The sequence below is a fragment of the Meriones unguiculatus genome, chromosome 11, assembly GCF_030254825.1.
Source record: "Meriones unguiculatus strain TT.TT164.6M chromosome 11, Bangor_MerUng_6.1, whole genome shotgun sequence".
Classification (NCBI taxonomy): domain Eukaryota; kingdom Metazoa; phylum Chordata; class Mammalia; order Rodentia; family Muridae; genus Meriones; species Meriones unguiculatus.
Window position 1 is genome coordinate 109,649,828 of NC_083359.1, and position 23,132 is coordinate 109,672,959.

General features: G+C 46.7%; 1 protein-coding gene across 1 annotated transcript; it reads left to right on the plus strand.

Moving 5' to 3' along the window:
* Nucleotides 1–15: 15 nt before the first annotated feature.
* On the plus strand, nt 16–22,245 carry Nsl1 (NSL1 component of MIS12 kinetochore complex). Its single transcript, XM_021651061.2, has 6 exons — nt 16–286; nt 2,254–2,332; nt 6,464–6,594; nt 7,713–7,767; nt 17,421–17,488; nt 18,828–22,245. Exons 1-6 carry the CDS (start codon nt 53–55, stop codon nt 19,104–19,106), a joined length of 846 nt encoding a protein of 281 aa, XP_021506736.1. The 5' UTR covers nt 16–52; the 3' UTR covers nt 19,107–22,245.
* The last annotated feature ends 887 nt before the right edge of the window (nt 22,246–23,132 follow it).

A 23,132-nucleotide genomic window follows, 5' to 3' on the forward strand; every position in this document is an offset into this window, starting at 1 on the left:
GGAAAGCATTTTTCCGGTCTCATTGTCCCCCGCTTCAATTTAAACCGGGAAGATGGCGGGCGTTCCTGAACCAGTGCTCGTCTCCGCCCCGCAGGATCAAAATGCCCGGGCCGCCTCAGACTCCCAGGCCACAGCATCCCCCTCTCCCCTCGAGGACTTCCGAGTGCGCTGCACTTTGAAGAGGGCGGTGGTGGAAGTGATGGAGATGTGCGGTCGCTTCGTGCAGGAGCTCGGGCCCGCGCTTCCGGAGAACATCCGAGAGCTCGCGCTGCGGGACGCACAGTGGGTACGGACCGGCCGCCTCCTTCCCGGTCCTCACTCCCCTCAGCCTGGCTCCAGGCTTAGGTTCCAAGTCAGGTCTCCGCGGATTGAGCGATGCCCCAGTTTGACGTGGGAAATGCCAGGGAAGGCAACTAGATGCTAGTGCCTCCTGGGTGCTTGTGTCACTCAATGTGATCTTGAGAAACAGGCGGCAATAGCGTACCCGTGTATTTTAGTATGTACAGTACTATACATAGAACTGTGACCATTTTGCTGTCATACTAAGCTTTCAAATCTGATGGCTCATGTTTTACAAAACATCTTTGTTACTAGCCGTAATTTAAGTGCTCAGTAACGACAAAGTGGCGCTTCTTTGGAGCAGCACAGGTTTACCGTCGGGTATGAGAAATTCCCCAGGAAGCGGTAATCCTTGGAGTTAATCACTGGCTAGTTTTTTGGTCTTTGTGGTTTTTTGTTTTTGTTTTTGCTTTGTTGTTGTTGTTTTGTAACATCTTGTGAATGCAGCAAAAATATTTTAAGTCGAAAATAGATGAAGACGCTGTCTTGATGTAGTGCCACTAGATTTCACTAAGATCTAGTCTAGCTGTACATGGCAGTGCACGCCCAACATTCGAAAGGCAGAGGCATGCAAATCTCTATGAGTTCAAGACCAGTCAGGGCCATGTAGACTGTACTCTCACGAGAGTGAGAGAGAGAGAGAGTGTGTGTGTGTGTGTATGTGTGTGTGTGTGTCCGTCTCCGTCCCTACCCCATTGGCCCTTGTAACCCACTTTGCCTTTCTCCTGTATTTTGCAAAAACTCTGAGTATGATGGTTTCTGGGGAAAGACACTAAAATTTGAGGGATTGCTTCTATTCTAGCAGACACTAGCCTATATGTAGGTGAAAGTTTCGAGCTTGTAATACAGCATATTTGTGACCAAATGAAAACAGTGCAGAGTAAAAATAGGTTATCAGTCTCAAAAAAACAACAAAAAAAAAGAGGAACGGGCTGCAGGTGTGGCTTACTGTTAGGCGTTCTTGTAGCTTGTTAGACAGGTTAAGTGAAAGAATAATGAAACCCTCCTTCGATTATAATTCTGTATTCCAGTTTGTGTATGGTAGCTCCTATGTTATACCCTCCTGAGAACTAAGGCAAGAAGAGAAATGTCTCATAACATTTTTAGTAGTTATTTTTGGAGATGGCTATAAATAAGAGGGTTTGTCTGATTCTAGAAAATGCTAAGATACTTAGAACATCTGCATACAGAAAAAGACAAATGTGCCTTAATCTCTTAGCCTATTGGATGAGATCTTAAAGAGAATTAAAAGTAAACCTTCGTAGAGAAGCTTTGACTATGCTGATATACCTCTAGAAAAAACTGAGCAATACAGTAACTTGTTAAAATGGCTGGTGGAGCTGCAATGAGAATTTCAAAGGTAATTTGTGCTTGCATTTAACCCTCAAGTTTAATATAGTAAGAATCTTACCCTATAGAGTAGCTCTTTCTCCTTTAGTGCTGGGGATTGAATGCAAAGCCTTGCACATGCTGGCAAGTCTTGTCCGCTGGGCTGTGTTGCAGCCGTTTTTTATAAGATGCTCGTATGGCATATGCATTATAGCTCATAATTACCAGTCATTTATACTTAAGTGGTGCCAAAGACATGCTTGTTGAAAACATTTCAAACAATAGCGCATATTAAGTCCTGTTTGAAATGACTGACTTTCAGGGAGCACGTGGTGGAACCCGAAGCCTCTGTACTCCACAGTCCACCATGCTGTTGTTTGTTGCTTCTGTGTCACGCGGATGAACTGGCCCTAATAGAGCCATTGCAGTCACTGCTGCATGGTATGCGTATTCCCCTGTTCTCCTAATAGTTAACTTTTCATTGTTTCCTTCTGTTACACAGATTTCAGTATTGTTTTGCAAACATTTTTGAATTCAGTATTTCGAATCACTTTTGCTGACTTGGCTGCTGTGAATATTTTGCAGATGTTTGAGTTGGCTGTGCAGGAGAATGTCAGCATTAATGGACAGGCCTGGCAGGAAGCTGTAGATCATTGTATTATGGGTATGTGACTTAACTTTTTCCTCTGTTGTTAATTTCTGAGGTTGTTTTTTTGCATCTAACTTCTTTCTTTCTTCATTTGTTTATTTATTTACTTACTTGTTTTAGTTTTTCAAGACAAGGTTTCTCTGTGTAGCTCTGGCTGTCCTGGAACTCACTCTGTAGACCAGGCTGGCCTCAAAAACTCAGAGATCCACATGCCTCTGCCTCTGCCTGGATTAAAGGCATGGGCCACTACAGCTCTGGCTGCTAACTTTATTCTGAATGTTATTTTATAATGTGGTGGTTTGAATAAGAATGGACCCCCCTGTGGGAGAGGCCTGGAGAGATGGCTCAGAGGTTGAGAGCACTGACTGCTCTTCCAAGTCTTGAGTTCAATTCTCAGCAACCATATGGTGGCTGGTAAGCATCCATAACGAGATGTGGTGCCCTCTTCTGGCCTGCAGGCAGAACACTGCATACTAAATCAATCAATCAATCTTAAAAAAAAAAAGTGACCTGCCTAGGCTCATTTATTTGAATTCATAGTTATCAGAAAAAAAATGACACTATTTGAGAAAGATTAGGAGATCTGGCCACCACCGGGGGTGATGGGCTTTGAGATTTCAAAAGCCCATGCCATGCCCAGTCTCCCCTTCTCTGCTTTGTAGCTCCAGATGTAGCTCAGCTACTCCAGTGTCTGCATGCATGTCATGTGCTCCCCACCATGAAGGTAATGGACTAATCCCCAATTAAAAGAGTTGCCTTAGTCATGGTTGTAAGCCCCTTGATGCTAGAGTGCCAGGCCCTGCCATGCTACAAGCTAGTGCAGGCCCTGTGGAAGCTGTAGGACAACATCACTCACTCTTCTTTGGCTCCCTAAAGCTGGGGCGTGGGGGATGTGCTTGGTGCCTAGACAGACTTCACTTCCCTTCAGATGGTAGCCTTCTTGGCCCTGTCTTGCTAAAATCTAGGTAAGAGTAAACTGCATTCCTGGTCTCCAGGCAGAGGCATGTGGATCTCTGAGTTTTTGAGTCCAAGATTTGTGACGATTTATTGTGCTTCTCTGAGGATATCTGGGTGATCTGGGTAGCCTGGGCAAACTTGATGGACTAGACAACCTAGCAAAGTTCTAGAGACATATTCTGGGACTTCTCAGAGGTAACTTTGATCATATTTTCTACACTGGGCAAGTCTGTGTTTCTGGAGGAGGCTATAGCCAGGGAAGATGCCAAATTGACCAGCTCTGCCAGGCCGATGGCTGCAGGCAGGCTGGTGCAAGGCATGTGGGTCCTTGATAGCAGGGGGCGCAGTCTGTGGGAACCTGGGATGTGGACACAGACTGCTTTTCCTGGGTGCTCTTGTGATGTTTTTCTAAGGCCCAGTGTAGGCTGTGTTCTAATGCCGGGGTGAGCTTATTTGGCCAGAAAGGGTGCTTGGAGGTCTGCACACAGATGGAGCGAAACTTGTCTAGCACCTGCCAGTCCTCCCTGTTGCTTGAGTTTGCACTAAGGTTCCAGGTCCTGTTTGTGGAAGCCAGTTCACCAGCCCCTGAGCTTTCCCCAAGATCAGGCTCCCCTGGAAAGAATTGCCCCAGAAGCCTGCTCCTCCACAGGTCTTTGCTGCTTCCCCCGCTGTGTTTCCTTCCAGTAAGTCTTTTGTGTGCGCTTTGCTGTACACTATGACTTTGCGGTATTCCCTCCCAGGATACCTTTCTGCTGTAACAGTGGTGTCGATTCACAGCAGTAGAAGGAAAACCCCTTCTCTTCTGAGCACTTTATTTCCTGTGTGGGGATGTGTGTGTCGTGGCACACATGTGGAGAGCAAAGGGCTGCTCTCAGGACTTGTTTTTCTCTTCCATCAGGAGGCTCCAGGATCAGACTCAGGTCCTCGGGTTTGCTGGCAAGCACTTTTACTTTTACATTTCACTGGCCTCAGTATGTTATTTTAAAAGACAATTATGGAGTAAAAAGAAGAAAGTAATGTAGATTATTGAACACAACCCAAGAGAAACTCCGTGGTTACCTTGATCTGTATGTTATCTGATGATATCCTAAAAGGTCTTTCATCTGTCCTTCAGTTGCTTTGTCAGTAAGCTTTTGGAAGGTATTGTAGAATTATCTCCATTTTAAAAAAAATAGGCCCAGAAGAGTCCTGTACTTCCTTGTAATGCAGGTTATGTGTTTGCTTAGATGATACTATAATAGATAGTGAAGTGTTTTTACGTGTAACGTTAAACCATATGGGTGCCATGCAGAGGGTGCCTTCAGAACATGCCTCCTCTTATTGTTCTTAAGACCAGTGTTTCCTTACCCCAAGACTTAGTTTGTCTTTGTAGGTTTTGTTTTGTTTTTGAGACAAAGTTTCTCTCTGTATCCATGGTTGTCCTAGAATTCTATAGACCAGGCTGGCCTCAGAGATCCATCTGTCTCTGCCTCCCCAATGCTGGGATTAAAGGTATGAGCCACCATACCAGCTTAGATTTCATTGTGCCTTACTAATGGTGCTAGCATGCCTAAAGAAGGCAGAGTGTTAAGAGAAAGGCCAGAATGGGAAGGAAGTACCAATAGGAAGGGAACGCTCAGTTAGAGAAGAGAGACAGGCAGCCCCGATCTGCAGTGCTGTCTAGAGAAGGGCTGTGCTGACGGGCCACATGTGCCAGCTGTCTCTCTGTGACATCACTCGGGGCTGATCAGCATCACTGCTGAGAGTCACAGCGTTGTGTTCACATTGTCCTATTGTTGGAGCTGATTTCAGGCCAACAGTGATTCTGTGCCTGTAGCTTTTCTTCTCAACGGCAGGAGAGTACGTTGCCTATAAGATTATCTTGTCTATTACTTGGGACTATATTAGCTGTCTATGTAACATTACCAAAACAGATTTTAGGTTTACATAGTAAAAGGATGAAGAAAAGCTCGGGTAGATGTGGAAAGAGAATGGATTCCTCAGAGCTATTACTTGACCCTGCACGCTTGCACCATCTGCTAGCATACACATACACACTTTTAAAAAGAACTTCTGTAATCTGTGTGCTGTCCTTTGTAGGCTAGTGACGTCACTTTCAAATGAACATAGTAAAATGTAAAGCTCCTTATTTCAGAGCGTGTCCAAGTGAGAGTTCCATAGCTTCCTCAGATATCCTTCACGCAAGCCACTGAGTAGACTCAGTGAATATTTGCTACAGGAGAGGCCGCAGCTGCTGCACACTGTATGCTGGAGTGCGCATACCAGCCAGCGCCCAGAGTGTTTCAGAAACATCAGGCTGCCATCATCAGGCTGCTTGAAAAGCTTAGTCCATGAGGTTAGTGTAGGCTGGCAGAGTTGAGCTCGTGGTGTGAGCGCTTACCCGAGGACTTGGCACTCATAGCTACTTAGTATTCCTACTTTTTCTCTCAGTGCTGGGCAGAGTGCACATCCCTACAATGCTAAGCGGATGCTTTTATCCCAGCCCAGTATTTTCACTCTAAATTTATTATCAAAATGAGGCCAGTTGCATCCGTGTGCATTCACTTCTTCTGGGTGCTTCATTTTTGCGCCCTATCCTAGACTTTCTGAGTAACATCCTCCCTGGGTAGTCATTCCTTTCGAGCTGAGATCCACCATTGGGTAAACAGTTGTTGCTGAATGAGAAAGCCCCAGGTCACATGCCTTTCGCTTTTCCTGCCTGGCTTCTCACTGCTGCTGTCACAGGTTGACTGAAAGGTTGTCCATGGCTTGAGATGCCTTCACTACTGGGGAAGGGGCAGAGCCCAGGGCCCTGCGCATTCTAAGCACATTTGGTCGTGCCGAGCTGTACCTCAGCCCTTTCCCTGTCACTCACCCTATGCCATTTAGATGGCTTCTGGCTGTACAGTTTCCTCTCCCAAAGATCCTGCTCACCCAGTGCCTCGGTTTACACCCAGATTTCAGGCCTAATGTTGGTTCTTTAACTCCCACTGATCCGGTGTCCTTTGTCTTTATACCTTGTTGCATTTGTCAAGTTACTAGTGCCTGTTTCTGGGGACTGTGCTGTATGTCTTTGTGTTTTCTGTGCTTGATAATTGATCGGCACAGGATGAGGGGACTCTATTGGTTTGCCATGCTGTTTTCTTTAATTATTTTTTGAATTGAGCTTATAGAATATTTCCAAACTAATAAGGGACTTCTCTGAAATAGATTCCGACATCAAAGTGCTTGAAGATGAGTTTGATGAGCTCATAGTAGATGTGGCAACAAAACGGAGGCAGTACCCCCGAAGGATCCTCGAGAGCCTCATCCAAACCTTGAAAGCACAGCATGAGAGTCTGGTAAGATGTTTCTGTTTAAATCCGTACACAGCATCGTACCACGTAAAAAACTGGATCAACTTACCTGATCTTTCAGCCTCCACCTCTCACCTCTGTGTGCTGGGATCACAGCTGGCTGTCTCGGCTGTTTACATAGGCTTGCTTTTCCCTGTAGGTGTCTGTCACCATGCCTGTCACATGGCACATTTATTAAAACTGGAACAAATGCATAGGCAGATTAGACCTGAGACCTAATGCAAATGAGGCAGGGCCACAGGCAGTTGGACCGGAGTGATTGGCTGGGGTGGCTTGCTGGGATGGTGTTGCCCCACGAAGCAGGCTTTATGCAGGCTTTAGAGTGCACGGTCCTTTTAGACTTTAAAAGTGTGGCTCTTCCAGTAGTCTCTGCCTCAGTCACGGTTTGGGGCACTACAGGCCTGCATTTGAGCTAAACATTCAGAGTCATATTGTGACAGGGAAAAAGAAATCCTCGAATGCTTCATCTTTCCACAGCATTCGTCCCTACAGAAAGCCCTTCCCAGACTCCAGGAGAAAAGCTTGCAGTGTGTTGACTGTCTTGTGCCTCCCTCCTTGCTGACCTCCCTAAAAAAACCCCTGACACTAGTTAGGCAGACAGTGGAGACACAAAACTGGAGAGCATTAGTGTGCTGTTGCCAATTTTTTATACTTTCGGCTCCGGTTGTCATTGAGTAAGAAGGAACATTTCCCTTTTCCTTTCGCCTGATTGTGAATGTCCAGCTGTCCCTGTGTGCCACAGGTGTGGACAGTAATTGGCTGGTGTGGCAGTCTAGCCACGTTTTCAAACAGTTTCTGTGGAAATAGGAATTCTGAGTTCCACACATTTGTGCTGAATGAGCTCTGCCACACTGTGGCCAGAGCCCTGTATTTTAAACACCACGATGCCGTCACTTGGCTACTTCTCACTGTGTGCAGCAGATGGCAGTACATAAAAGGTGTTAAAACCTAATGACACTTTCCCTGCAGACAGAGTTCAGGGTCCAAAACGAGAAGCCCTGAGGCTAGCATTGTTGACTGAATACTTCTCACACTGGCTGAAAGAGATGCTTATTTACCTGAGGCATCACAGGTCTAAATTAACTGATTTGTGTTGTGTTTAGAAGCAGTATTGCCCTGTTGTACAGCCCTTGGACCTGAAATGTGACCCTGACCCAGGTAAGAATGAAAATGAAGCTGCCGCTGAAGCGTCCCCAGCTGTGTGAGCCCTCTCCTCCACAGCTGGCACCTAGCACTTGTTTTTAGATTTTGCGACAGTCTTTGTTGTTCTGCAAGTGTCCCCTCTTGGTATATGCACTCAGGTGTTGGCTGCTTCTGTGCTTCCACTAATGGGAACTCGATTTTCTTTCTCTTTTGTTGTTTGTTTTGCTGTTTTAGTTTTTGTTTTCATAATCTCAGAGTCTGTAATGTGGTTCCTGGTTTTGTACATTTTTGATCTATTTATCCTCTTGAATTCGTTTAATTCAGTCACAGTGTTGATGAGTACAGTTAAGGTCATAGCTGGTGAGTCACACTTTAGATTCAGACCATAATCTTGTCCTGTGGAACTTGCTTATTCTAGTTTCCAATCCCAGGTCTGTCTTCTCAAGCCCTGCCTTGGCTGCCCTCTGCTGTGTGGATTCAGGGTTCTCTCTTCAGTCTCCCAGGTTGCAAGTGATGCTCTGTTCTGTTCTTTTAATATCCCCTGTAAAGTTGTATCTGTTCTAATGAAGTTACTCGACTTTATGCAGCCCTGTGACACGCTTCTTGTGCAAGAGATGGCTCTTTGTGCACTGACTATTGATAAGTATACCCCCACCCCTAGTCTTCTGTTTTAGTTCTGGTTGAGCATATAACATTCACCTGTTAGGACTTTTTGATTGTCGTGTTGAGAATGGAAGCTCAGCCCTGTCCCTGCAACACAAGTGCTTTTGCCATGGAGCTACACTCCTAGTGGGCCTTTGTTTGTTGTTTTTTGAAGCAGGGTCCTATTACGTAGCCCAGGCTATTCTTGAGCTCATGCTCCTCCTCCTCCACCTTCTCAGTGCTGGGATTATAGGGATAAACCACCATTAGCTACATTTTTTGTATTTGGTGATTAATTAGATTTATCAATCCAGTTTTCAAAATTCTGACATAACTATTGTTTTTCATGTATTGCCTTCATTTTGGGTGTGCTTTTTTTTTAAATAAATTTTTATTTAATTTTATTTGATTGAAGGTGTCAGATCCCTTGGAATTGGGGTTACAGACAGTTGTGAGCAGCCATGTGGGTGCTGAGAATTGAACCCAGGTTCTTTAAGAGAGCAGACAGTGCTCTTAGGCACTGAGCCATCTCTCCAGCCTTTGGGTGTGCTTCTTGCTTGTAGTTTTTAGGCACCTTGGATAAAGGTTGTGAAGTGCTAGCTCTGAGTTTCTATTTCATCTTTGCTCTTAAATTTTATTTGCTTTCATCATATTGAATATGTTGAATTCATTATCTCTGTTCTTTTCATTTCTTTAAAGATTTTTTAATTTATATTTTAAAATCATGTATGTGGGGGTGTGTGCACATGAATTTGCATTCCCCTGGAACTGTATTACAGGTGTCTATGAGCTGCCCAGTGTGCGTGCTAGAAATTGAACTCAGGTCTCTGCAGGCGCAGTTTGAGCTGGAAGCTGCTGAGCCATCTCCAGCTCCCTGCCCTTGTTCTGTGAAACTGTGATTTTTTTTTATTGTGATGGCCTTCTGCCACACAGCTTTGTGTGCGATTGTGCTTGGCCTGGTGTTTCACACGCGTAACCTTCTCTCCCAGGACTCTTTCACATGCTCAACACTGCATTCCACACTGTACCAAGCACATGACGGGCCTGTGCGTGAAGATACCTGCTTGATCCTCTCCCTTCACGTAACTGTGTGTTCACACTGCTACCTCACTAGAGAGATTGCACAGGTCAGCCTGTGTCAGAGTCCCTTAGACCCCTGGCCAGCCTGCCCCTCACTGATGCCACCATCCTTTAACTGAACTGGGAGATCCCTGGTTCAGTCAGGCTGGCCAGGGCCCGGAGGGTGTTCCTGTCCCTGCCTCCCCATGCTGGGGTTGCAGACGTACTGCCGAATTCAGCGTTTGCATTGATGCTGGGGGCCCACACCCAGGTCCTCATGCCTGCTCAGCGTTCATGTTACCCACATGCCATCTGCAGTCCCAGGGTATGTAGCCGGATCTGAAGGATCCACACAGCTTGGCTTACTGTGTTATCTGTGAAGTAAGCTCTTCCCTCTCACATTCCCTGCACTGATGATCTCCTGTGGCTGCCTTTTCCTCACATGTTTAGAATTCTGGTCTGAAGGCTCCTTGGATTAGAACGTTCTGTGCTCTGGCTTCTGCTTCACCTGGTCAGGAGCAGCCCACAGCACGGGCCACCTGTATGTGGCAGCAGAGGCTCTGTGCATTGTGACATTGGAGGTGGTGCATCTGGACACTAGTCAGTGCCCAGGCCTGGGGTGTCACCTGTCTCCCGGCACTTCTGTGTACTTCAGGTACACTTGCTGGTGATGCCAGGTTTTTTTCCAGCTTCCTCAGCCCTTGGTTTAAACTAGGAAGCTGATGATTTCCACTTCCTACCCTTCTGAGGCCCATCAGCTCCTTCCGGTTTACAGAGTGAAGTTGGTAGCCACTGTTCCTTCCCGGGGCTCTGTGTAAAGAAATGCTCCTGTCAGGTTGCGCTGGTTGGTGTTCTAAAGAAGTCCTACCACTGTTGCGATGCTGAGGCATCAGTCTGCCTCTGCTCCGAGTGCGGCTGCCTCAGTGTGACTCAGGGAGCAGTGCCTGGTTCACAGTAGGTGGGTGGCATGAGGCTAGGACAGGGTGCAGGTGAGAAGAAACTTCTGTGGCAAAAGCGGCTGGGAACTTACACGGTTACTATCAGGAGAATAACCCTGAAGCGGAGGAAAGAGCTTAGGCAAAGCTCCTGAGGAAAGAACTCAAGAGACTGTGGAACAAAAGTAATGAGATTAGTCACCTGCCTGAGGCTAGATAAAAAGCCCTGCGTTAGGATCTTGACAGGCCCAAAGGGAGACTGACACCCCATGCTGTAGAAGAGTGGGGTGCCTGGGGTCACAGATCTGAAACCTGTTTGTCTTCAGAAGAAACGTTGGTTTCCCTCCTCACTTCTCATGCAAGGTGTTGGTGGCATTGATTTCCACCCTAGAAACCGTACAAGCCAGGTGCCCTCTGTGCATGCTCGTTTGTTGGCACTCAGGAAATAAGGTGGAAGTAAATGGGAAGCTCGCAGCCGGCGCATTTCTGCCGAGTTTGCAGGCTTTGGAGGTTCATGTTCCCTTGTTTAGTTAGCGCAGTGACCCGGAAGCAAAACTGGGCTTATTACCCAATCTTTCGTTTCCACTTTTTCATTTCCCTCTGTTTTAGAGAGCAGGAGCTAGGGAAGAGTGTCTCAGGGGTTTTGAACTTCCACATTTTTCAAGGGTAGACTTTCCCCCAGCAAGCTGTTATTTACCAATAAGATGTGGTTCTTGTCATTTTGAAGCCCCTGGAGTGGAGAGGCTCTTCTCCCACTACCCAGCATTTAGCACGTAGTAAGGGCAGAGCTGTTTTCAGTTTTCTGCAGTTGACACTTGAATTCTAGGGTGGCCCTGCAAGTTGAGGCTGTCTGGCTTGTTTTCAGGTAGTGCTGTCTGGTTTCAGGCACTGCAGAGCCTGCGGGTGGACGCTCACAGCTAATTACCTGTCAGTGTTCATGTGTGCATCTAGGCTGTGGGGCACTTACTTTAAGGGGAGTAAGAGAGAGTTTGTTTTGGCGATAAATATGAGTGACTGTGGCCGGGAATTCAGTTTTGGGTTACTGCAAACTTCGTGTTGCAATGTGGTAACAACTTCATGGCATTTGTGACAGCAGAACAGAAAAAAATCATAAACTGAGATGTTCATCAGTAGAAGTACCAGCAGGTGGTGACAGAAAAGCTGTAGGCCTCAGATGCTCTCTGACAGCAATTTTAGCTTTCTGGTTGATAGAAGCTGGGGTCAGCTTGTACATTTTAAAGAGCATATCTAATGCTCACAAAGATGTCAGGTCACTTACAGAGGAGGGCACACACCTGGAAGGGCTAACAAGGGTTGGATAATTTGGCTCTGGGCTTGAAACATCTTATCCTTCCCCCATTGTGCTTAGTAAACTAGCAGGCCCATAGGCTCCCGTGAGGTGCGGTTCTTCAGGAACTTTCTGTTGACCTTGATAAGAGTGGCACACATCGGCGTCTTGAAGCGTTCTTGTTGAGTGTGTGGAGGAGGAGAATGCATCTAGGAGAACCCATCCTGTCTCTTCCATGGCCTGGGCCTGCCACCAGCATGGGAGACTTCTGAAAGCAAATAGTCTGTATCAGGGGTGCTTCAGTGTTCTCCACTATAAAATATGACAGTCACTTAGAGTCACTGGGAGTATGGCAAAAGCTTATTGCTTGGGAATTCCTTTAGCAAGTACTCATGCTGGAAATGATGTTTTCAGCTTCTTAAAATGTTCATCAATTTATTGTGTGTGTTTGTGAATACACATGTGCATACTACAGCATGCGTGTGGAAATCAGAGGACAACTTGCAGAAGTCAGTTTGCTCCTTCTACCACGTAAGTTCCGGGACTCAAACTCAGGTTGTTTAGATTGGCATCAAGTGCCTTTTCTGCTGAACTGTCTTGCCAGCACAGGAAATGTTTATGCCACGTGTTTAAAGAGTTTTGTTGAGTTCTGTGTTTTGTTTTTGGGTCTTGCTGTACAGTGCAGGATGACTTAGGGTGCATGGTCCTCTTGTCCTTGCCTCTGTGCTGAGGTCACGGGCGTATGTCGCCTTGCCTGACTTTATAGTTAGTTCACTTTTCAGTATGTGCTTTCTCTTCCCTTTTGTCTTTATTTTTGAAAAAATCTTTTTTTGGTTCTATTCCTAGAGTTATTGATACCTTGGACTTTGTTTTGCCTTGTGGTTTTTGCTTTTATTTTTGTTTTTGAGACACCATGCCACAGATTCGCGTGGGAAGATGTATCTGGCTTGCCTGGGACTTGCTTTGTGGACCAGGCTGAGCACACATTTAGAGAGGCCCACCTCCTCTGCCTCCCGTGCTGGGGTTAAAGATGAGCACCGCCAGGCATTGCAGAGACGTTTTGGTTTCCAGTGAAAAGGATTTGATTTACTTAATTAGAAAAAGAAGAGATAGTATAAATTCTTAGTTAGACATTTAACTTTACAGTGGTATTGGACATAGTTTTTAATCTCAGGAAACTTTCATTTTGCTGGAGCTAAGTTTTGCCCATTTGTGAATTACATTTTTAGGAGGACGATTTCTGGGAAGGTGATATTTTAGAGAGTTACATAGCATTTCAGTGAGTTCTAATTCTACCCAGTTGCAGTTCCCTTTCTCAGGATTTTTGTAAAAGGAGGCCTCAGGCCTGCTCTGACATAGCCTGAGAATGACAGGATGTGTGTTGTCCACAGCAGTTCGTATAGCAGAATAGGCTTTGAGGGAGTCTGTCTTTCTGTGCTGTCATAGGCAGGTCCTCAGAAAACTCATTTGTACTCACCAGCTTCGTGTTCTGTTTTGTTTAGTCTTGTTTTGTTTTTTGAGACAGGATCTTTCTATGTAGTCCCAGTGTTTTGGGAACTCACCAAGATCCTCCGCCTGCCTCTGTCTCCAAGTGTTGGGATCACAGGCGTGTGCCATTACCGCCTGCCTGTCCACTAGCTTCACCGTTGACCTCTGCTGTTCTGTTGGAAACTCAGTGTGTTTGGCCCCGCACTGTGTAGTGCCTGTTGCTGCCCCTTCTCAGGTGACGGTTGCCTCTCTCTGGTCTGTCCTGTCTAGCTCTGATTTTCTCCCAGAATCGTAAATTCCTAGGTGTGGCAAACTCTTGAGGTTGTCCATCAGTCTTGTTTTGAACCTCCCATCTTCCTATTCCAGTCCTGACCAGCTGCCCTCGCCTGCTAACACCTTCATCCTGTCTATCCTTTCACCTTTATCCTGGGAATTTCCTCACTTCTCTCCTGCTGTGGACCATGTTTCCTGGTTCCTGTTTTCTCCTGTTTCTGATTTATTTCCTTATTTGGGCAGAATGCATCTGATCCCCCTGCCTCCGACCCTGTACTCCCCAGTCCATGTTGGCATCATATCCCTGTTTAAGACAAACTTTCCACAATACAGTTCTTCTGTGAGTGATGTCACCTGCTTTGATTAAGGAAGTCTACTACCATCTCTGTGTCCTGTCATAGATTTTGAGCACCTGCTCTCAGGGTACTGTGATCACCGCTAAAAGACCCCATGAATAGAGAAAGATCATAGTCTACCTACCAGGAAGTCCTCAAGGATTAGCAAGATTCTGGCTTCTCATTGTTGTCCATACTGCCCCCTAGTGGCCTTTCTGAAGAAGTTGGAGGATGCTGGAGGTAAGGGATGGTGTAAGCGTTTTGTAGTCATGTCAGGGACAGTAAATGTCTTATATGTCTAGCCCAACTTTAGAAAACCCATCACACAGGTGGGTGTGAAAGTCTGTCAGAATGCAAGCCGAGAGCCTAGCTCCATTTTACACACAAGTCCAAAGCACTCTTGGCTTCTATGCTGTCATTGTTTATGCAGCAGATGAAGATCAGATACTGCTCAGCAGGGGGAGAGTAAAGGCCAAAACAGTGGCATGAGGTCTTTTAGGAATTGTCTGTATTAGTTATAGATAGAACTCAATCTGTGAGGAGCCTAGAGAAGGGCCTCACAGGTCAAGGGGGATAGCTGCTGCTAGTAAAACCTTAGCAACAGTGAAGACTATGGCATAGAAGTAAGAGATTCATGTTGGGCACAGTGGCACACGCCTGTAATCCCAGCACTCAGGAAGTCAGAGGGAAGTGGAGCTCTGTGAGTCCAAGGCCAGCCTGGTCCACAAAGTGAGTCCAGGATAGCCAAGGCTACACAGAGAAACCCTGTCTCAAAAAACCAAAGGAGGAGGAGGAGGAAGAAGATCCATGTGTGTGCTTTTGTAGAGTAATGTACAGGGCACAACTTGATGAAGTTATACATGCATATATACATATACACATACATATTTTTAAAACCACCATCATCTCGATATATACGTGTGACAGCTATAAACAGGTGATAAACATTTAAACTATTTTCTTACCCACTGAGCCATCTCTCCAGCCCCCATTTAAACTATTTTCAAATGTGCCTTATGTTTTCATGTGTACTGTGAATACAACAGAGTATCCAAAAAATCCTGGAGTCATAAGGAAGACAGTCTATTGTGTTTTGTTCAGATCAACAATTGAGCTTGCTTCTTTAAGTTTAGAAGTATTTTATCTGGGAGAGAGCAAAGTGGGGAACAAGATGTATTGGACAAACCCCAGAACCCTGAAGACCTTCACATGGGCTTGCCTGGCGATCAAGCATTTCACACGTTGGCCTTTGGGGACATTCTAGATGCACTGGAATGCTCTAGATGGCCGCTCACGGGGGCTTTAATTTACACTTAGGACTAAATGCCTTGATTTGAAAACCCACTGCTCTAATGTTGGAGTTAACATATTCCTTAATAAATTATCTCAAAATTTAACAGCTTGAAATGATAAGCACTGTCGTATCCCTTGTGATTTCTAATATCGTTGACCTGGGAGAAGGGGCTTCAGCTCCTCAAGACAGAGGCCTCTAAGCTCCCTGTCACCTCTCAGCTTGCTTCTGAGAGGATGCAAGTTGTCCTAAAAACCTTCTCTTGGAAGTGGCGTGTTGTTACGTGACCTGTGAGTCACTAGTCCTGCAGAGAGGAAAAGGCCTCCTGCACAGGAGAGTGCACACTGCCGTGCAGCTCCTTAGAGCGTCGTTGTTGACGTCGCCAGCTGTTACTGTAAAACGGTCTCTTCAGTTCGTCAGCTCCGCTATCATGAATTTCGGGGTTCTGCTTGGTGTACCTGTTTACAGTTGCTAAATCACCAGGAGTGTTGGTACATGCCTTTAATCCCAGCACTTGGAAGGAAGAGACAAGTGGATCTCTGTGAGTTTGAGACCAGCTAGGCCTAGAATGGTGAGTTCTGGGACAGCCGGGGCTATGTAGAGAGACCCTGTCTCAAAGGAAGGAAGGAGGGAAGGAAGGAAGGAAGGAAAAGTTGTTAGGTCTCCTGGATGAGGTGCCCCTTTTCATCAGGATCTCCTCTTCTAATGCAGCAGGAGGGTCACTGTCAGGGCCTCCCCCTCCCCCCCAAGGCCCTGCCGCTGAGCACCAGCCTCAGCTGTCCCACGATGGCTTCTGTGTGGAGTGTTTCCACCCTTCCCTTCATTCTCAGCTCTGTGGCAGCGGTGCTTACAGGGCAGTAGTGGTGTGGCCTGACTGGATCGTCTCTTCTTCATCCCGCTGCCACTTCTAGTTGTGCCTTTCAGTAGCAAAGTTGACCCCGTTGATACTTGAGATCGTGACTGGTGAGGGAGGGCTTGCTCCACCTGTGCTTGTTGTCCGGCAGCGTCACACTTCTGTCCATCGTCGTCCGCTTTCTCCTTTGTGCACTGGATCTTTTGGTAGCATATTGCTTTTATTTTCTGAATTGTTTTTAGGGTTAGTGGCTTCATTAGAGATCACAATTCATGTCTTAACAGTGTAACTTTAAACCAGCCTCATTTTAACACTGTTCTATATAGCTCTGCCCTCCCCTTTGACTGTTATTATCACAGTTTGCATCTTTATGCATCATGTGCCAGTTGGCATAGTTTCGTATAGTTCCTTGTGCGGTTCTTTTTAAATTATGAGGTACACACGCTGGCTTTCCCTCCGGCCCATATGGCCTTACTGGTGCTCTTTATACTCTTGTGTCCTTTAGTCTGTACTTCAGCCTCAGACATGTTGCATCAGAAGAGGGCTAGGCCATAGCTGTTGATAAAGCACTTGCTCTGCAAGCACAGCAACCCGAACCTGAATTCCTAGAGCTAAGGTTAAAAACTGGAGACGCAGAGACAGTGGGAGCCATGGGCTTCTTAGCCTATCAGCCTGAGTCAGTGATGCTGTCTGAAAGCAAGACGGAGCCAGAGGAAGACCCCTGATGGTGACCTCTGTCCGCCGTGTGCATCTGCACATGCAAGCATGCGTGTACACACCCACACACATACATACACACACACATGCACACACATTATACACGTGCATAAACACACACTCAGAAGCATCAGGGAAGGAAAAAGACATTTGTATTCTAGCAACCAAAGCTACAATTTTTTCCACCAGATAATATGTGTGCGTGGCCTCAGGACAAGAGTGCTTGTATTCGAAGTTTAGATGATGTTTTGCTTTATTTTTTTACTGTGTGTGTGTGTGTGGAGGATTATACACGCGGTACAGAATGCATGTGTCTTAACCCTTGATGATGTGCTGAGGTGTCAGCAGCGTCTAGAGAATGCATAGCGGGTGCTCTCGGGACACCACTGAGGCCGCTCGGAGCCAGCCAGCCGCCTTGTGTGCACGCCGTTGAGTTATGCTCTGATGTACTCCTGGACCTTTCTTTTATCCTGACAAATTAAACAGGACATTGACTTTGGTAGATTACAGAGTACTCAGCAGCGGTGCAATGGGGGGGGGCACACCTTTAATCCCAGCACTAGGGAGACAGAGGCAGGCCCATCTCTGTGAGCTTAAGGCCAGCCTGGTCTGCAGACTGAATTCCAGAACAGGCAGAGCTACACAGAGAAACCCTGCCTCGAACAAAGTACTCGTAGGTTAGAACAAGGTAAACCCTAACAGATTTCTGTCCGTGTTGCGTCTAAATGTCTTTATGACTGGCCAATTAGATAAAGAACCTAAAATACTGTTTGGTGGTTTCTTGCAGCTTCTCAGGTGGAAAATCTGAAATGCCGTGGAGAAGACATAGCCAAGAAAATCAGCGGTGCCATGAAGGTAAGGGCTGTGCTGACACACAAAGTGGAGAGGTTGGCGCTCATCGAGGGTGCAGGCGTGTTTGGGCCTGCAGGAGGGTGCTCAGGGGTCTGTTATCAGGTGACTACTGTGTGCCACAGTCTACCTGGCAGGCCCATGTGTTCTGTCTGGCTTCTCTCGTGAGGTCACACTTCGTGAGCTGTGTTGGCAGCTTGTCAGACACTTTGGGATGATGCTGTTGGTAACATTTATGGAGCGTGTGTCTGCTTTCCATTTACTGTCTTGTTTAATCCTCACACTAACCCAACAAGGCAGATATGTTAACCCCAATTTGTAGATGAGAACACGGAGGCACTAAAAGCCCAAATAAGTACCTGAGCCAGGATCTCTGGCTTTGGAACTGTTCTTTTCTTGTTTCTGCTTTTTTGCTGGCTTGAACTCGGGTCTGGCAAATGCGAAGCACACACTGTACCCTGAGTGGTCCCATAGCCGTGCGCTTTTGCTCTTAGTTACTCTGTTAGTCTCCTCCAGCTGGAGGGCCTCAAGGTCATAATACAGGGTTTCTAGTGGGACATTTATTTTACCTAAACACAAAAGCAAATTCCCGCTACCTGGAAATTATTTTTAAATTCCTGCAGAACCTCCCCAGTTCTGCTATCCATCTTCTGTAGCATTCTTTTTTGGTTTTTATGTCTTTCTGATAATTGATCATCTTACTACTTCTATCCTAGTCTTGATCCAGAGTTGGTGGGTCAGGCATTCAGCCTGCTTCGTTTTTTGTAAACCAAGCTTTATTGAAACACAGATGGGACCACTCATTTACTTCCTGTCTGGTGTTTTTTCATGTTCTAATAGTGGAGTTCAGTTCTTCTGTTTTGAGGACAATGCCTCACTGTGTTCCACAGGCTGACTTCAAACTAGCTTTAGTCATTCATGTACCACCATGGCTGGCCAAGGTTGAGGTCTTAGGCAGAGAGCCCCAGGGTCCACATGCTTACTGTTCCATCCATTACGGTCACTACGTGCCTGTCCCTTTTCTTATCAAGATTCCTAAAACATGTTATCAAATAGCAGGACTTCCGGGCTTTAAATTCTTAGCTCTGAACTTCTGTTACTCCTGCTAGGTTTAATGTTGCCACCAGTTGGAAGGATGAGCCATATTTTCTGAGTCTCAGCCTTTAGTTAAAAATCCCTCCACTTAAACTGGGATCTTAAAACAGAAAACCAAATGTCTTTAACCGCAGGGAAGCAGGACGTAGTGATAGGCTTGAGTTAAAGAGTTAAACTGCAGTGGGTCCAGTCTGTGTACAGTGTGTCTGCTCCGTGGATTCACATTCAACCTGAGCTTTTCCTTCCCAAGGCTTTGCCCGTGTTAATCGAACAAGGAGACGGCTTTTCTCAGGTTTTAAAGATGCAGCCTGTCATCCAGCTGCAGAGGATCAACCAGGAAGTCTTCTCCGGCTGCCACAGGAAAGCAGAGACCAAGCCTGACAAGCTTGTCACACAGGTAGAAACCTCACCAACCGAGACGGCTGCCAGGAAAGCCTCCAACGTGGTGCTAAAGAGAAAGCAAGCTCCAGACCGCGCCCAGAGAAGGAACTACCCGCTGCGGCCGAAGAGGATTAACCTCGATCTATAAGCTGTCTGCTGGGGAGCTGACAGGCAGCGCTCAACACTGGGTCGCAGTCTGAGTGGGGCCTTTCTTCAAAGCCGCATGAGGTGTGCAGGTGCAGTGTGCCGTTCCGCTTGTCCTGGACTGAGGTGGACTAGCGACTGCTTCCCGCCGTACTGCTTCCCGCCATACTGCTTTCCGGTAGGAAAAGGCCTTCTCGGTGTTGCACGGACTGTCAGTGTCCTCCCGTGCCATCAGCTCCTGGCTGCCTTATAGCTTTCCAGGCATGCCAGAGCCACGTGCTCTGAGGGGTTTTCTCAGTGTGCAGCTTTCTCCGTGTGCGAAGCTCTGAGGCAGTTCCTCGCTGTGTGCGCGCTGGTGCTGGCTCTGTCCTGCAGTGTGCACATTTCTGGTGCAGGTTTTCAGAGGGAAGGCAGGCCTGGCCTTGGCTGTGTCCCTTGGGCGTTTAATTTGCAGTTTTAGGGTTTGTTTTATAAGGTAAAGGAGAAGACTATTCTTTGTGCAGGAAATATTCTTAAAAAGTAAACCTGGGGCATAGAGTCTCTATGTCTTGCCTGCACGTTTATTTCCGTAGATCTTTGAACATAATTTGACTAGGAACTGATAATTTCTTTGCGGGTCCTCATTTGCAAATAGATCCTTCCAGTTCCAAGTATATTTGAGCATAGATTGGCATTTGACAGAGATGTGAGCAGAGTGAATTGCCCCAGGCATGGGGGAGATAGTAACAGACAGTCAGGGTCAGCAAACCGACACCCTGAGATTTAAACAGCCTCTCAGCTTCTCTCTCCTCTCTTACCACTACCGAACAGTTCTTTTTTTTCAGAGGACATAGCTAACCTTGTCACCCCCCACCCCACCCCACCCCCAGGAGGGTTAGTGCACTCACTGCTATAAAGCAGGCAGGAACAGTTTCAAGGACCAGAACCAACCTTAAAAGGCAAAAGCACTTTGTAACTGAATTATCGTAAAGATGTTTCCGTAAAACAAGAAAGAAAAGGAACAAAGGGCAGTGGTGGCTTCAGAAGGAAAAGAGCACTCACGTGTCACATGCTCAGTGTTGTTCCTAGTGTAACAGAACGGAAGCAGGATCACTACCATGCAGAATATTCACTGTGGCACGCTGTCTGCACCTGTGCCCAGTCCAGCCCCTAATGCTTCCAGCTCTACTTCCCCACCTGGTGGGCCTATCACGGAGGCACACATAGGTCTTCTCTGTGTTTGTTATAAGGCTGGTGCGTCTGTGTGTCAGCGCGGTAGACAAGACAGCTGAGACCTGCCAGAGCGTCCGTGAAATCAAACTGACTGGTGTCTCCTGTGATGGGGCTGTTGGGATTCGTTCTCTTCAGATGCTCTTCATAGATTCTACAAACACCTTCCTTGCACTCATGCACAGACCCTAGTCGGTGTACGTCCTGCCTCTGGCCTCTTGGTAGGCCGTCCCAGCAAAATGGTGTGAGACACAGCACCAGCCGCTTCGCTGCGGCCGCCACTAACCTGCCGCGGACAAAGCTCGGCTCCACAGCGGGTCTTTTCCACAGTCCACCGTGGACAGGCTGTCCAGCTTGCCATCCGCTTCCCTTTGTGGTGATTATATTCTTCTGTCCATTTTTAGAGGGATTTACTAATCATGACTTAGAAAATCTGTATTGCTCTTGCTCATTATGTCCTAATCATAAACGTCTAGGCTTGTCTATTTTTATCAATTGGGAAAGCTTTGTGGTGAGGCCACAATGTGGAGCTTTTAGATTATTTGGTTAAAATTTGATTTGATTTAGTATTAATAATTGTACAGGGTAGTGTTTTGATTTTTGTTTTTAAAATAATACAGAAGACCATAATCTTGGTGCTGTGCACTTTCCAGCTACCAAGACATTCCTGGTGTCGGCTTTCATGGGCTAGCAGGCTGGCACTCTGCATTTCAGAGTGAACTAGCCTTTGCCTTCAAACCACTTTGCAACTCAGAAGCTGGCTGTTCTTACTGTGCCTTTCATGGCATTCAAGTTCTGTGGTTGATTTCACTTCAGAAGTGCCCAAACAGGCAAGGCCGGGACTCCAGGCTGGGAGGCAATCTGGCAGGTTTCCCTTGAGCAAGTGCTGTGTAGCAGTATGGGAGAGTGAGCTTGGAGCTAGCCCACTGGATGATGCTGGCTGGAACTATAGTCACATTGTGAAAGGCCTCTTTGCACACTGGGGCTCTGAGGTAATGCTCACAGAGTTTGGCATGACCTGCGGATGTTTGGCATGAATGTGACTTGAGGCTGGGGCTAAAGCACTTGCTTAGCAGTGAGCTTCCCTCCGTGCTCACTGGGCCCACGGGGAGCCCCTCCCAGCAGGCACTCTTAGTGAGGGTTACCTTCCCCGGGGCCTTTGGTGACGGCGAAGGCCCTTTTGCCGCTCTAACTTAGACAAGGTGTGTGTTGGGTGGGTACCACTGTTGTCTGGTGAACAGGCTGCGCATGCCCCAGTGGCTGACACAACTAACCTTTTGCCCCAAGGCCGGTGATGCTGAGGTGGAAAAGCCTGTCAAGGAGAGCAGGCCGGCAGCATAAGGTGGTGAGATTGCTGCAGTGTTCCCAGCCGATCTGGGAAGTGCCGTTTGTCTTGGTTGCATTGAATTCTTGTCAGAATACCCCCCTGTCAGCCTTCATAAGACAGACTATAGTTATGATCTTACTGTATATAACCAGACTGTAATATACGTGTTAAAAAGTCTCAAAATAAAAGAAATGTTAATTACAGCTGCATTTTTATTGAGTTTTAAGGGATGCGTGACGATAGAGTTAAATGTCATATTTTGGGATTTGCTCCGAAGTATGTAAGCAAAGAAAAGGGATAGATGAGCTGGTGCAGAGGCGCACACCTGCAAGGCCAGCACTTGGGGAGGCAGAGGCAGGCAGATCTCTGTGCGTTCAGGGAGGTCAGCCTGGTCTATAGAGCAAGTCCGGGAGAGCCAAGGCTACACAGGGAAACCCTGTCTCAAAGGAAACAACCACTTCCCAAAAGAAAAAGGGATAGATTGATAGGTTAAGCAAATGTATAAGAAATGTTGATAGCATTGAACCTCGGTGATATAACATTTACTTTGGGCTTTGATATATATTATATATATTATATATTATTTATAATAAATATATAATACATATTATGTGTTGTATGTTTATATTTGTATATTTTAAAGTTTGTTTTCTTGTGAAGCAGCTGGACAGATGAGTTGAAGTGCTGAGAAGCCCAGTCTTGCCCTACAGGCACAGCGGTAGAGAGCACCAGGGCTGAGCAGGCCTATGCTGTAACAGACGGCTTCTTAGGCCATGGGTTAGTGAGATGACAGTACTGAAGCTAAAATCATAGTTAGAGCCAGAACGAAAAACTGAAATTCCTCTGTCTGTCTGCCGGAAAAGGGAGACTGAATTGGAGAGGATTATAAGATTCTCTGTGAGGGCTGGAGTGAGCTCGGCAGTTAAGAGCTCTTTGCAGAGGACCAGGCTTCAAACCCAGCACCCACAGTGGCTCACAGCCACCTGTAACTCTGGCCCATGTGATCTGAAGCCCTTTTCTGGTCTTCCTGGGCGCTGTACACTTGTGGTTCACAGATATTCGTACAAACAAAAGGCCCAGACTCATTTTTTAAGAGTCTCTGTCAGCAAAACTTAAACAGAAGGCCAAGTCTAGGCCCCAGGAAGAGAGAGCCATCAAGAAGACTTTGAAAACGCTTAAGGGCTTCAGCTGAGGGCTGCTGAGATGAAGCAGTGTGCGAGGGTGCCTGCCACCAAGCCTGACAGCCTGACTTTGAGCTCCAGGGCCCACATGGGGGAAGGAGAGAGCAGTCACAAATTGTCCTCTGATGTGTCAGCAGCGCTATCCCTTCTCTCTCTCTCTCTCTCTCTCTCTCTCTCTCTCCCTCCCTCCCTCCCTCCTCCTCCTCTCTCTCTCTCTCTTTCTCTTCCTTCTCTCTCTCTCTCTCCCTCCTCCTCTTCTCTCTCTCTCTCTCTCTCTCTCTCTCTCTCTCTCTGTCTCACACACACACAGGTG